Here is a 16,579-nt window from a genome sequence, read left to right as displayed (position 1 = left end):
CTCCTTCACTCATGTTTTATAATTTGTCAATACAACAAAAATAAATGCAATATTCCTGTCAGCTAAAAATGCTTAACCTTTGACTTCTCATGAAATTTTTATATCTTCCAAAAATTTGGGAATACTCAAATCATGAACAAAAAACAATCTACAAAATGATTTATACATAAAACCCAACAATATTTTTTTCTTTTGACTTGGAAGTTGAGGAGTCAGAACACTATGTTAAAAGTTAAAAGTAGACTTCTCCCCAACTTCTACTCTTGGAAATACAAAGCAATGCAGATATCCACAAAAATTCTCCAACTAATCTTCCATTACGTTCATACAGCTAAGGTTTCACTATGTACCAAACATATCTGTTTTTTTTTAACCTCTGTTCTTTTGCTCAGGTTTTATTTAACTTAGGTTGATTCTGCCTCACAAACTCCTTTTTGGAAGGTCTTTTTTTTTTTTTGGTTTTTTGAGACAGGGTTTCTCTGTGGCTTTGGAGGCTGTCCTGGAACTAGCTCTTGTAGACCAGGCTGGCCTCGAACTCACAGAGATCCGCCTGCCTCTGCCTCCCAAGTGCTGGGATTAAAGGCGTGCGCCATCAACGCCCGGCTTGGAAGGTCTTATTCTCATGTTATTCTACAAACTAGGTTGAACTAGACATCTTCTCTAGGAATGTTTTTGTAATTTTATTTGACTGCTTTTGGCCTGACTTGCTCTCTTGAAAATAGAGATATAGATGATATATAGGTGTGTATGTGTGGATGTGGATGTTGTATACATATACTGATGAGAAAACATCAAGTTATATAGAACCCCTAAACCAGTTTTTAAGACTAAAATCATATGAGTGTATGTAGCATAGTATATATTAATACATGCATAGATGTATATATTGTGTTTTACAGTAATAAAGATATAAAAGTTAAGGACTGTTAATATTTTGCTATTACTGTTGTTATTATAAGTTTTTACGATGGCTTGCTGATCCTTTTCTCTTCATTCATATCATCTGATGTTCATAGCAAGCAACAAATAGAAGACTTAATTACCTGAAGTGAATTTTAAAAAGATAAGAATGCAGAACAGATAAAGGGAGAGTTGTATTAAGTACAGGCACTAAACCTAGGAGGGGCTTTTAATAATAAATTTGGCAATGTAAGATTCATCTGCTAGAATTTTGAGAAAGAAACTGTTACAGGAAGGTTAAACCGAAGAAAAGATTAAGCTAGATCAGTGGTTCTCGACTTGTGGGTCATGACCCCTCTGAGGGTGAATGATCCTTTTACAGCAGAGGTGGGTAGTCATATCAGCTACCCTTCATATAGATACTTTCATTACAATTCATAACAGCAACAAAATAACAGTTACTAGATAGCAAAGAATACAGTTTTATGTCAGGGGTCACCACAATATGAAGAACTGTATTAAAGGGTTGCAGCATTAGGAAGACTGAGAACCACTGCTATTGATTAATTATATAGGAAAAATAACTTTATGTAACAGCAATATCAATGATAGCAACAATAAGAAGACTGAAGATGAGGAAAAAGGAGGTAGAAATGTGAATAGAAGGAAAATGGGGACAGAGAGAAATGCAAATATAGCAAGAATTTTTGAGCACCATGAAGAAACAGTCCTAACATTAGTGATCACAAAGCAGGTATTACTTGTAAGATAGACATTTTTAGCATTGTCATCTCCATTTCCAAATAAAGCTACAGAAGTTCTGAGACAAATTTGTGCAAAAGGTCACATAACTAGTAATTTTCATCTGGAATTTAAAAACAGCAGACAGACTCCAGAACATACCTTCTAAAACTCTATGCTAAATAGAGTCATGATTTATTTAGATTTAGAGTCAGTTTATTTTATGCTTGCATATACTAAACTAATTTCATGCACCCAAAAGTATCCCTAAATTAAAATTAAATAATGGACAAAATAGTAAGATAATTCCAAATAAAATGAGCATAAAACACCCTTTGGCAAAATGTCACTTAATGATCATAATGACATTTACTTATGTTTTCCATTAGAAATTACTGCAGACATTTAAAAGTAAGTAATAATAGTAGGTTAAAAATGACAAAGACCAGAAATGATTTGTATCTCCAAGAATATCTGACCCCAGGACAAAGTGAATAAGTAGAGAAACACTTCATATGAAAGGCTACATTAAGATACAGCCTATTAAATTTGTATTGTAAAACATCACATTTTCAAATTGAGAACTTACATATACAAATTAATCACACCATGAATTATACTGAAATGATTTTTAAAATCCTGAAAATGTGAATTACTACATAATACTGTTTTAAAGTCTATGTACAAATAATTTTTGAGAATCATCATATACTTGATTTGTTTATTCATGTTAATATTCTGTTAAGTACAGTGATAGAAAATAGATTATGTAATAACCTTTTGATGAAATACAACCTTGTTTAATAGTCCCTCTGTATATTCACTTGCTATCTGTTTGTGTGTGTGTGTGCGTGTGCGCATGTGTGTGTGTGTGCATGCGTGTATGTGTGTATATCAAGTTCATGTTAATGATAAAAAATCCAGTAAACATATATAGTGAATACAAAAAAAAGTAAAACTAAAATTTCATGGTTTAAAATTTTTATGTATTGTATCAAAAGGGCAAAATAGTATGTTTTGTCCAGGAGTCACTAAAACATTCTTGCATGCTATATAGCCATTACATGCTCTATTCTCTAAATCTCTCAAACTCTGTCTCTCACTCCCTCCACCTTACAACATATATACTCCAGAGAGAGAGAGAGAGAGAGAGAGAGAGAGAGAGAGAGAGAGAGAGAGAGAGAGAGAGAGAGAGAGAGAGAATATGCTTGATCTATACAGGTATGAGAGAGCAATATGCCAAACTTCTATGACACCCAAAATCGCAGGATCAAAACAGATGAGGTGCTAGAACTTTTACAGAAACTGTATTAACTAGTATTCATTCAGCATGAACCAATTAACCATCCAGATGTTTCCCATCTGGATATCTGACATAGTGAAAAGATCCCATTTGACTCACATTTTTTCCACATTAAAACCAGCTGTTAATAGCAGAAATCCTGAAACATCTCATTAACTATATACTTACCATAAAATTATAAAGCATATTATATCCATATTACTATAATTAAATCCTTAACATTGTAAAAAGTTATTTTCTTTACTTCACATCAAAAGATTTGTTTTTATTGTTGTTACCATTGCTTTCTTACCTGGTCTTCTTTTGACATAACTTGCTCTTCAACTTTACCCTAAGAGGGGGAAACAAGACAACTTATTAACAAAACAAATCCAATAAATAGATAGAATTTTAAAAAGAGGTTACAATAAAGATAACATGAAATGTGGCAATCCAAACGTTTCAGTACTATTTCTACTATGCTTTATATATACATATGTATTCATATATATACTATCAGCCCATACATTCATCTACAACTGAGACTATATTCATATTCAATCATATTTTTAAATATAAAAAGGTTTACACTCTGAGAAAAAATGTAAAATATCCTTAATTGACAAAATTTCCGGCCCTAGGCTTTGAATTCTCTTTTGTTTAAGATTACCGCTCCTGCTCCTTAAATGCTATGTATACATGCTTAGTTCCCACTCCCACACCCAGATAAAATTCACCTGAGTCTGGAGACGTGAACCCTTGGTAATCTTATGTCTCGAAAAAGAAAACCATTATGACTGTGTTCTTTGTCCAAATATAAGAAAAACTATTTAGAAGTAACAGGAAGCTTTGGAAGACTGATCATATCATCTTATAGTTAGCAAGTAGTAGTGAAAGAAGGGAATGGTAGGCATAGTCAGGCACATGTCTTGCTATTAATAGAATGACATTTCTAGCAGCTGTCCAAATAGTTCAAGTCCCCCATCACAACTGTAACTTACCTCAGAGTCTATAAAATTAACCAGCCATCAATTCTGGAATTTAAACAGCTATGAATATTTGGAAAAGTTTCTACTCTATAGGCTATATGAGTGATAAATTACCTAGTAAGATAATATATTTTCTTTGTTCTCAGTACAGTCTTCTACTTGGAACCAGATATTTATGCAAATATTTGTTCAGATATTAGTTTTTGCTATCACATATCTTTGGTCTTTACATTAGATTTTAATTTCTATTAATAGGATTAGAAAAATTAGATGTAAAAGACAGATCAAAAGAAAGGTTAATTTAGGTTGCACGGTTGTATAATGATTTCAAAATTTTTTTCTTGCAGAATGTTAGAGAATAGAAGGACAGGAAACTGAAGCTTAATCATAAGGATAAATGGTACTTACCACATAGTATTTACATATGGAAATAAGTATGACTAAGTTATGTAACATGTATATGTGAAAATGTTATATTGAAATTCTTCATCCTTCTGCATAACTCTTATATATTAATTTTAAGAGGGAAAGAATTAACAGAATGAAGCTAAGTTGCTATAGGAGAGAAGGTTTAAGAATTGGAAAGCAAAGATTTTAAATATATTTCAACATAATGACATAAAAAGAGGGTCAATATACTGAAATAAAAATGAAAAAAGGATTAAAAGAAAAATGAGTAATGTTTTATAACATGAAATTAGTCATGACTATGGTTTCAAAGAAGGCATAATAGGATTGTGTATGCTTTAACAAATTCATTTTCATATGTAGGTTCTTCCTACTACACTAAAAGAAGTGTTTTATTCATTGTAATGTTTGATTCTCAAAAAATTTCCATTCATTAACATATTACTATGGATTACTCAGTAAATAAATAATGCTAGGTTTATTTTTTCTATTAAATCTCTTTGAAGTTGTTGAAATCTAACTCCATTGTACTGGGAAAGAATAAATATCAAATGGCATTTTGATGAAAACTAACAATGTGTTAGGAAAGGTTTCCAAGCCTGATATGGAAAATACTTTACACTGTGTTCTTAGATAACTTTCAAAGCCAAGCTCACTGGTGGTAAATTAACTTGAATGAAGCTGAATCTTGAGACCAAGTCAGTTACTAATCTTTTCTTCCACTTGCTGAGCAATAAACCATCTGCTTTGTCATCGTCTAAGTCACATTCCATTCTTCTAACATAGTTAAAATTTATAACCATTTGTCATAGCAACTTGGGACTGGTGCGACAGAATATGTTTTAAAGAACACTATGCAGTAAACTCCACATTTCACAGTGTTGAGTGGGGGAAGAACAGACTCAATGTCTTAAAATATTGCTTTCCTAACTGATTTAACTGGCGAATTTAGTGTCCTTTATTAAACAGATCTACCATGAAAGTAAAGGAAGAAAGGTTTCACCCTTTTACCAAATAGTCAAGATTAGGGATACAACAAAATAAAATTTAAAATATCTAATGTTTTACTGAGAACTTCCAAATTTATCAAACTGCATACAAAATAGGCTAGTGATATGGTAGAAGTAACAAATTATTCAAATTTTATATTTCCTGAAATTCTTAACAATATAAAATCTATACAAAAATAATTTGAAATTTTCTATACTGCAAAGCAGAATAGAACTAATAGAAAGTGATGTATTTTGCCTCATATCTGAGCATTAACTACATCTGTGAACAAATGCAAAATAAATATAGAAAAACTCAACTATTTGCCATTACAATGTAGGTATTTTGAAATATGATTCTTAACATTTCTTTGATTTTTTCTGGCTTCGAAGAACATTACTTAAGGATTATATGTCTAAAATTACTTTTATTAGAATTGATGATCAATTATGATTTTTTACAAGGGCTACAAAAACTTTCTAAATTTCAGTGGTAATAATTATGGATATCTGTGATACAGAGATATTTTATTGTACTGTTCCATCCCAGAAAATGAAACTTTGATTCTCTGAGAGTAAACCCTGTCACAGAGCCATATTCCTACTTACAATGACATTAATTCCTCACTATTATCTGTAATTATTTTCACAGGAATTAAAATTTAATTATGTAACATGTAATTTTCATTAGCTGAATGGTATTAAAATGAAGTGAAAACCCACTGATGCAAATCCAAATCAATTTATTATGTTCATACTGTCAAATATATGTGTACCCATCAACATAGATTGATAGTATCAGTAATCTACTGCTTGTTTTGATACTGTTGTTGCCTAAAACTGTCCCTTGCAACAATCTTAAGCAGAAAATTCAGTAATAAAATTGGCAAATGCAATAAAAATAGATTTCCTATTTTATGCTTCGATGTCAAAACCTGATAGCTTGGGCCTAAATAGTGAAAAGGTATGTGTCACTATGTGTCAGAAAAGGATCCCTTATATTTTTAGAAATAAGTTAATTACTGGGTAGTTTCTAAAACCTCTTCTAATGTTTTTAATAACAAATGCTACTAATTTTAAATTTTTCATAATTTTTAATTATGTGTATGTGTGTCTATGGATATGGATATATACATGTGAGTGCAGGAACCCTTGGAGGCCAGAGACATCTGATCTCACTGGAACTAGAGTTACGGACAGTTGTAAGCTCCCTGATGAGGGAAGTAGGAATCAAACTCTGGTCCACTGCAAGAGCAATACATATTCCTAATCACTTAGATATCGCTTCAGCCATTTTGTCACTTTCTTAACAAAGTAATGAAGAATGAAAAGTAAACAATTCCTACCTCTTCTTTAGCTAACTTAAATATGTAAATATGCTTGCTGAGTTGATTTTAAAGTTCAAACGTGAACAGTGTATAAATTAAGTTACTCATTTTATAGGATTCAGCAAAAGTAATAAAAGTAAATCATGACTTTTAATCCTTCTTGTCCCTGTCACAACATTACACTTTAATGTACAAAAATGAATTACCTCAGAATTTACTGATCATAAATTTTTGATACAAAATTTTGTCTGTTATATTTGATCTTGCCAAACAGACATTCTTTATAAATATATCTATTTCAATTTCTAATTATCCCCTCCATGTCAGATAGACTCTAGCTCCATCTTATCCATATTTATCTTTTCCGTTTCTTATTTTAATTCATTCAAAAGACTTCGCAACCAAAAATTAGTAATTCTAAATCCCTCTTCATTTATTCAATAAACAAGCATAAGAAAGGTAATTAACTGCTATCATTGTAGAATATACATGATACTATTAATCTTAGCATTCCTTTTTGTGACTCAAATTTGCAAAACCCTGACTATACTATGGGACACAACTTTATATCTCATTCCTTTCTATATAAATCCAAGCAGTATTACTTACTAATAATATTGCCTCAAAATTTGTAACTCATGCTTTTCGATATTCTCCATAAACTTATTTTGGTAGTGAGAACGCTTATTTACCCTATTAAGGTTTTCATTTTCATTTACTATTATGATAGACAACAAAATCTTATCTCCAAACCTGATTTTCCACTCTTCAAAAAACAGAGAACCATATCTTAGTTCTATAAAGTGTAAGGATGGTTATTTTATATCATTTTTCCTATCAGTACTATTTCTTCATTTTGTCTTCTGTGAGCTATTTAACAGATGTATATATTTATTACATCTACTACTTTCCATTTGATACTAAAGAAACTGATGGATTTTTATCTCTTAAACATATGTCCAACAGTGCTGTTATATTTCATAATTGTTCTCTCATTTTTTAGGTTTCACCCTTCCTTGGTAGTACAAAAATAATTTCCTGATAAAAATGAATCTTGAAGGTCCGGAGAGATTGTATTTAGTTTGCTTTCTATTATTATGTCAAAACACCATGAGCAAAACCAACTTGGGGAGGAAAAGGGTTTACTTGGACTCCAACTCACAGTTCACCATCTGGGGAATCCAAGTCAGGAACCAGGAGCAAGAAATTAAAGCAGAGACCATGGTTGGGTACTGTTTACTAGCTTGCTCCCCATGACATATTCAGCCTGCTTTCTTAATACAACTCAGGGTCACCTACCCAGGGATGGAACTACACAGTGGGATGGGTCCTCAAACATCAATCATTAATCAACAAAATGTCTCACAGACTTGCTTATAGGCTAATCTGTTGGAAATGTTTTATCAATTGAGGTCCCTCCTCTTGGGTAACACTAGCAGTGTAAAGTTGACAAAAACAAACAAAACAAAACAAAAAAACAAAGTAACTGTCACGTGGCCTAGTGATTAAGAGCTTGCTGCTGTTTCAGAGGACATGACTTCAGTTCATAGCAACAATATCAGGCATCTCACAACTTCCTGTACCTCCAACTCCCAGGGTTCCAACATGTTCTTCTGGCCCCCATGGGCTCCTGCATATATGTGATATACACTCATTCAGATAGATGTACATACACCGCATTTAAAAGAATATAAAATTGAATCCCTAAACAATCACTCACTATTAAAACCTATACCATTATCTTTTTTTCCTTTTATAGCACATATCCTCTTGAGCATTGTCTTATAATAGGTTACCACTATTCCATTCTGAGAATCCCAGATATCTACTTAAAATATGATATGGTATTGGTTAATTTTCAGATTTTGAGTCATAAATAGTCTCACCAAAAGTCAATTCTCAATCAGCTATATAAAAACTAATTTTTCTATGACCTCTAGGGACATGTGTACCATCATAATCTAGTAGTCCAAAATATTATTAAAGAAAGTCCTTCAGGATGTATAAACATAGACTTAAAGGATTACATTATCCAAGGATTAGGGAGGCAGGGTGTTTTATACTTTCGTTTATATTATTTTTTATTTTCTTGGTTTTTTTTGAGACTAGATCTCAAAAATCCCAGACTTGTCTTAAACTTGTTATGCAGAAGTAGCTGGCCTTGAACGCCCCATCCTCTTACCCTAGTCTGACAACTGTTGAGATTATGATGTGTGTGACCATACTAAACATGTTTTAAAAATCTTTTAAGACAGTGTATTATTTCTTCTTTGTGTAGTAATAAAGCACAAGAATTATGTAAATGACAACATTTTTCTTTGTTGGTGGTATATTAATAACACTATTAAGCAATAGCAAAATTTTATTTCAATGATAGCATTTTTAAGTTTAATAAAATAGGTTTTACATTATTGGAGGGCCATATTAAGTAAGTTTACTAATACAGACCCCTGGCAAGATAAACACAGACATGGAAGATTTAGAAATAATGAAATTATTAATGTTTAGGATCCTGAATGGTTCAATAAAGTTGAAGAAAGAATGAATTTATGCTTTGCAATAATGTGTTTTGCCCTATCATCAAGCATAAACAAAATGATAGGAGTGAGTAATTTAGTATGCTAATCATTAAGTTTACGTTTAGGCTGAGGTACCACAGAATTTTACTACTAGGATATATTAGGTAATCATTACAAAATATTTTAAAATGTTATTTTTACTTTATAGGAATCAAGAACCTGCACTGTCAATATAATGAATTTTACATGAAGAAAGAAAGTAGTGCTAGTGAAACTTTGTCAAATGTATAATGAAGACCTCTAAGAATGACCAAATCATTTCATTGAGGCAACGTGTAAAGATGCATAGAGAGGATGTGGTGAAAGGGGGACACTCCTCCATTGCTGGTGAGAGTGCCATCTGGTTCAGCCACTTTGGAAATCAGTGTGGAGATTCCTCAGAAAAATGGGAATAAACCTACCACAAGACCCAGCAACTCCACTCTTAGGCATATATCCAAAAGATGCCCATTCATACAACAAAGAGGTCTGTTCCACTATGTTCATAGCAGCTTTATTTGTAATTGCCAGAACGTGGAAGCAACCTAGATGTCCCTCACCTGAAGAGTGGATAGAGAAAATGTGGTACATCTACACAATGGAGTACTATTCAGCAGAAAAAAATAATGGAATCATGAGATTCGCAGGCAAATGGATGACGCTAGAAGAAACCATCCTGAGTGAGGTAACCCAGTCACAAAAAGAGAAACATGGCATGTACTCTCTCATATATGGATTTTAGACATAGATCTGGGGAGTGCCAGCCTACAATCCTATGGCCAGAGAGTCTGGGAAACAGAAACTTTATTTAGTGGCTGATCGAAGAAGAGGCAGACTCCCTTGGTTAAGTACTGAGCTGAACTCAAGAAAGCCAGTAACAGAGAGGGAGGACTGATGATCAAAGGGATTAAGACTGGGCTGGTTTAACCCCCAGAAACAGCTGACCAGACAAAGGTTAACTCTTGAATCCCAGGCATTAGCCTGGGAAGCCAGCATGGGACTGATCAAGACCCCCTGAGTCTGGGTGTCAGTGAAGAGGCCTAGGGAATCTATTGAGCCTTGGGCAGCAGATCAGTACCCATCCCAAGTATACACACGGACTTTGGACTCCAATAGAACAATGTGAGGTGCACTCTCACCCGGAACTCTTGGGAAAGGGTCTAGGCCCTGCCCTATATGAAATGACACACTATGGACACCCCCATGGAGGGCCTCACCCTCCCTGGAGAAATGAGAGGATAACGGGGGGGGGAGGGGAGGGCACGGGAGGAAGGGAGGGAATGGGAGAGGGACCTGGAACTGACTTGTGAAGCAACCTTGATTCTTATCTAAATTTAAACTGGAAAATAAAATTTAAAAAAAAAAGAGTTTGCATGGCTTAAGGAAAAAAATAAATAAAAAAATAAAGTGGACCTATTGCAAAAAAAAAAAAAGATGCATAGGATTTTATTCTGAGTATCTAACTAAATGATATACAACATGAAATTAATTTATACACACTATTGTATTCATATATTCTAACTTGAATATGGAGAAAATTATTGAAAAATATATCTATATTTAAGAAGGATAAAAGTCATCCAAAAGTATAAGCATCTTCGAATCCATTTAGAATTTGATCTATCAGAATCAAATCATTTTTAAACCTATTCAATGAAAATCTGGGGAATAATTTAAATTACTATAGTAAGAAAGATCTTCAACAAATACTTGCTGACAGACAAGTATATTTTACCATGAATAAAGTTCTCTATTACGACAATATCAATTTTCATACTTTTAAAGCAGTACTAAGTGTACCCTTACACATTATTTTAAGTTTCAGGTTTGTTGTCATTATAAAATGGTAATTCTAATTCTAAGTGAGGAGACAGCTGTCTAGATCATCATGTGAAACTTTTAAATTTGAACAGAAGTGTCCCATATGGGTGAAAAAGGATACTTTTACAAGATATAGGTTATTAAGTGAAAACGTCGGGGCTAAGTACAATTTTGCTTCATGTGAGTTACTGATCCCTGAAGCATCAGACGGTCTATTACTATTGCTCTTGGTCATCAACATGACTAGTTGGTGAGACTCTATTACTGAAGGTATACCACACTTTAGTTGCAGAACCGAGATAGCAATGTTTAACTGAACAGAAATCTACCTTCTTGATGGCTAGCTTTCATAATACTGGGAAGTGTATTTTGGAGCTATTAGGGCAGAAACACATCTATGCTCTTCTCCAGCACTGGACACTCTATGCTGCAACAACAACCTATACAGTAAGACATCTGTGCAATATAGGAAAACATTTTTATAGAGGTAACCAGCTCCTCTTTTGATTTTATTTGATGTCTGAACTGCAGGAATGAAATCATGCCTAGTACTATAAAAAATGATCAAAAGGTATGACTAGATAAATCACAGTTCCCAAGGGAAAACCTATTAATATCATTTTACTAAAGAGTAATGACATCAAATACCATTCTAAATATTTATGTTCATATCCATAGATTAATGCTGCCTTCAACCTTTGTCAGGGAAGTTTCTATTGTAAAGAATAGTACTTAACACACAGATTTATAACTGTTTAAAATACTGAGAATAAGTAACTGTAAAATTCTCAGGTGTTGATATAACATCTATATTAATCTGCCCTAAAGGCTTTGGGAATATCACCAAAGAGGGGTGGAAAGAATACAAGAACCAGGGGATGTAGCGAAATGTTGTGAAAGACTGGTCTCTGGACATGGCACGACTGATGCATACATGTATTCACAGCAGCAATGGTTACCTGCAGAAGACATCCACAATATTAATGTCACATTCCCAATTAAGGATCTAATGGCACTCGATGGATGCTGATGGATGGAGAGTCACTTTTCTTTGGCAGAGTGTGGCCATTGATTTGTTGTTCATACTACAGTGCATGACAACACACATGTGCATATGGTCAGAAGTAACTGGAATTAATGGGTTATAAATAAAAAGGCACGAAGTTGGAGGAGATGAAAGATTTGGGGGGAAGGGTGGGAGGAGGTAGAGGGAGGGAACAAGAGATTAATATGTTCAAGATGCACTGCAACAATTGCAAACAAAACCATAATTCAAATAAAGGAAGGAAACTGCCACCAGAATACTTAAATACAACAGTCAGAGTCCATGGGAACCATAAATTAAACTATAAAGATGCAAAATAGAAATTTATTTTAGATCATGCAGTAGACAGAAACGTATATTCTTGCTTCTAATTCATCTTTTTTTAAAAGTAGAAACTAGCAGTATAGGCAGAAACTCCTAAACTCACCTTTTGACGAATACGATAAACTGCTTTCAGTAGTATATCCTGGTGTTCAGCTTGAACTATTCCAAGCTCGTTGAGCTGCTTCCTGGTAATGTTTAATAACTTCTCTCCGTTGATTTCTGCACTTTCGAAGATTTCTCCATATGCAAGAAAACTATAATCCAATTCTGTGGAAGAAAAGAGGAAGAGATGTTGCCCTTGTAAAGTAACTATAAGTGAATAATTTGCCACTTTGCATTCCAAGAACCTAACTTTGAAAAGTTAGTTGGACAGCATTAGGAGAGTAATATTTTTGTAGGTGTTTGTAAAAATACTTAAATACAAATATGCATACAAAATCAAATAATAAATGAAGTCAGATTTATAATCTGTTAGATATTGTATAAACTTAATAGAATTGAGATAAAATGTGTTTTCTAGTTGGGACACCATTGATACTTGGAATTAAAAATTATGAGTTTTCATATTCAATTAATATTATTTACCTTAGTTACACACTGTGTTTATACCACAAATACCACAAAATCCTAATATCTAACAAATTAGAATTCAAACTAAAATCAATCAAAAGAGATGAAGGAAGTCATTTCATATTCATCACAGTAAAAATCCATCAGGATCGCCCATAAAATCTCTCACACTTATAGTGGGAGACTTCAACACCCCACTCTCACCACTAGACAGGACCACCACACAGAAACTTAACAAAGAAACAAGAGAACTAACAGAAGTTATGACTAAAATGGGTTTGACAAACATCTATAGAACATTCCATTAAACATAAAAGAATATAACTTCTTCTCAGTCCCATGTGGAACATTCTCTAAAATCGACCACATACTTGGTAACATAGCAAACCTCAACAGATACAAAAAACTGGAATAACCCCTGTGTCTTATCAGTCCAGTATGTATTAAAGTTAGAATCCAAAACATCACAAATTGCAGAAACCCTACAAACTCGTGGAAACTAAATATTGTCTTTTTGAATCACTCCTGAGTAAAGGAAGAAATAAAGAAATAAATTACAGACTTCCTAGTATTCAATGAGAATGAAAACACAACATACCCATACTTATGGGACACTTTGAAAGCAGTGTTAAGAGGAAAGTTCATAGCACTAAGTGCCCACATGAAGAAACTGGAGAATAGTCACACTAGAGAATTAACAGCACAACTGAAAGCTCTAGAACAAAAAGAGCTAATTCCAATACTCCTCAAATTGTTCCACACAGTAGAAGCAGAAGGAACATTGCCAAACTCTTCTCACAAGGCTACAATTATCTTGGTACCCAAGGAACACAAAGACAAAACTAAGATAGTGAACTACAGACCAATATCCCTCATGAAGATTGATGCAAAAATACTCAACATACTGGCAAATCAAATCTAAAAACACATCAGAAAGATCACCCAACATGACCAAGTATGCTTCATCCCAGGGATGGAGGGATGGTTCAACATACGAAAATTCATCAATGTAATCCAACATATAAGCAAACTGCAAAAGAAAAATCACATGATCATCTAACTAGATCCTGAAAACAATTTTGACAAAATCCAACACCCACGCATGACAAAGGTCTTGGAGACATCATGAATAACAGGAACATACCTAAACATAATAACAACATCAAAGTAAATGGAGAGAAACTCACTGAGATACCTCTAAAGTCAGGAACAAGAAAAGTCTGTCCCCTCTCTGCATACCCCTTCAATATTGTACTTGGGGTCCTAGCTAGAGCAATAATACAACAAAAGGAGATCAAGGGGATACGAATTAGACAAGAATAAGTCAAACATTCACTATTTGCAGATGATATGATAGTTTGCTTAAGTGACCAGACAAACTATACCAGGGAACTCCTAGAGGTGATAACTACCTTCAGCAAAGTGGCAGGATACCGGATTAACTCAAAAAAACAAGTAGCCCCACTATATACAGAAAATAAACAGGCTGAGAAAGAAATTACAGAAACATCAACCTTTCAATATCCATACAAAAACATAAAATATCTTTGGGTAACACTAACCAAAAATAGTGAAAGACCTGTATAGTAAGAAATTTGAAACTTTAAAGAAAGAAATTAATAGATACCAGAAAATGGAAAGGTCTCCCATGCTCTTGGATAGGTAGGATAAACAAAGTAAAACTAGCAATCTTTCCAAAAGCAATCTACAGATTCAATGCAATTCCCATCGAAATCCCAAAACAATTCTTCACAGACCTTGAAAGAACAATAATCAACTTTATATGAAAAAACAAAAGAACCAGGATACCAAAAACATACTAGTAAAATAAAGGAACTTCCAGAGGCATCACCATCCCTGACTTCAAGCTCTATTACAGAGCTATAGGCCTGAAAATAGCTTGGTATTGGCACAAAAGTAGACAGGGAGACGAATGGAATCGATTTGAAAACCCTGATATTAACCCACACACCTACGAATACCTGATTTTTTACAAGGAAGATAAAATTGTACAATGGAAAAAAGAAAGCATTTTCAACAAATGGTGCTGGCATAACTGGATGCTGGCATGAAGAAGACTGCAGATAGATCCATGTCTATTGCCATGCACAAAACTTAAGTCCAAATGGATCAAAGACCTCAACATAAACCCAGACACACCGAACCAATTAGAAGATAAAGTGGGAGTAACCTTGAACGAACTGGTACAGGAGACCACTTCCTGAGCATAACACCATTTGCACAGACATTGAGATTGACAATTAATAAATGTGAGTGACCTCCTGAAACTGAGAAAATTCTGTAAGGCAAAGAACATAGTCAACAAGACAAAACAGCAGCCCACAGAATAGGAAAAATTATTCACCAACCCCACATTTGACAGAGGGCTGATTTCAAAAATACACAAAGATCTCAGGAAGCAACTCTCCAAACACCAATCAATCCAATTAAGAAGTGGGGTACAGAACTAAATATAACAGCCACTTTGGAAATCAGTATGGAGAGTCCTCAGGAAAATGGGAATCAGTCTACCACAAGACCCAGCAATTCCACCATTAGGCATTTACCCAAAAGATGCACATTCATACAAGGACATCTGTTCCATTATGTTCATAGCAGTATTATTTGTAATAGCCAGGACCTGGAAGTAACCTAGGTGGCCTTCAACTGAAGAGTGGATAGATAAAATGTGGTACATTTACACAATGGATTATTACTCAGTGGAAAAACACAGTGGAATCTTGAAATTTGCAGGCAAATGGATGGCACTAGAAGAAACCATCCTGAATGAGGTAACCCAGTCAAAAAAAGACAAACATGGTATGTACTCACTCATATATGGATTTCAGACATGGATCAGGGAGTGTCAGCCTAGAGACTATGGGAAATAGGTAGGGCCCTAAGAGAGATATACATGATACCCCAGAGAAGGGGAATGAGGAAAGATCTCCTAAGCAGAATAGGAGGATGGGGAGAGGGGAAAGGGAGCCAGAAAAAAGAGGGTAAGAAGAGTAGGGGAGAAGAGGGCAAGGCAGAGAAGGAAGGTTGAGTCAGAGGAAGAACAGAGGAGAGCAGGCTGAGAGATACCATAATAGAGGGAGTTATTATAGGTTTGAGGAGATATCTGGCACTAGTGAGATTTCCAGAGATCTACAGGGATGACACTACCTGGTAAACTAAGCAATGTTGGATAGACTATCTTAAATGCCCCTCAATGATAATGAGTTTGACAACGTCCTTATATGCCATCCTAGAACCTTCATCCAGTGACTAATGGAAGCAGAGGCAGACACCCTCATCTAAATACTGAACTGAACTCCTGGAAACCAGTGACAGAGATGGAGGACTGATGAGAAAAGGGGTTAACACTGGGCTGGTTTAACCCCCAGAAACACCTGACCTGAACAAGGGAAGCTCTTGGACCCCAGACTGATGGCTGCAAGGTCAGTATGGGACTGATCCAGACCCCCTGAATGTGGGTTACAGTGAGGAGGCCTAGGTAATCTATGGGCCTTGGGTAGTAGATCAGTAGTTATCCCTGGCATACAAATGGACTTTGTGTGCCCATCCCACAATGAGGGATGGTCTCTAAGTATGAACTCTTAGGGGAGGGTCCAGGCCCTG

The 16,579-nt window shown here is 34.4% G+C and overlaps 1 protein-coding gene across 5 annotated transcripts in view; it reads right to left on the bottom strand.

The window, feature by feature from the left end:
• LOC101831433 overlaps nt 1-16,579 on the bottom strand; it is a 317,754-nt gene that overhangs the window by 232,209 nt on the left and 68,966 nt on the right. For 4 of the 5 annotated variants that reach the window (XM_040744340.1, XM_040744339.1, XM_040744342.1 and 1 more), the window contains exons 3-4: nt 12,489-12,652; nt 3,237-3,275 (exon numbers count right to left, since the gene is read on the bottom strand). In XM_040744340.1, the coding sequence (XP_040600274.1) occupies nt 3,237-3,275; nt 12,489-12,652 (203 nt within the window). Of the gene's footprint in view, nt 1-3,236; nt 3,276-3,660; nt 3,791-12,488; nt 12,653-16,579 lie in introns of those variants that run through there. The other variant, XM_040744341.1, reaches the window with a different exon arrangement.

This window comes from Mesocricetus auratus, unplaced genomic scaffold, assembly GCF_017639785.1.
Source record: "Mesocricetus auratus isolate SY011 unplaced genomic scaffold, BCM_Maur_2.0 Super-Scaffold_100003, whole genome shotgun sequence".
Taxonomy (NCBI): domain Eukaryota; kingdom Metazoa; phylum Chordata; class Mammalia; order Rodentia; family Cricetidae; genus Mesocricetus; species Mesocricetus auratus.
This window is presented reverse-complemented; position numbering and strand designations above follow the sequence as displayed.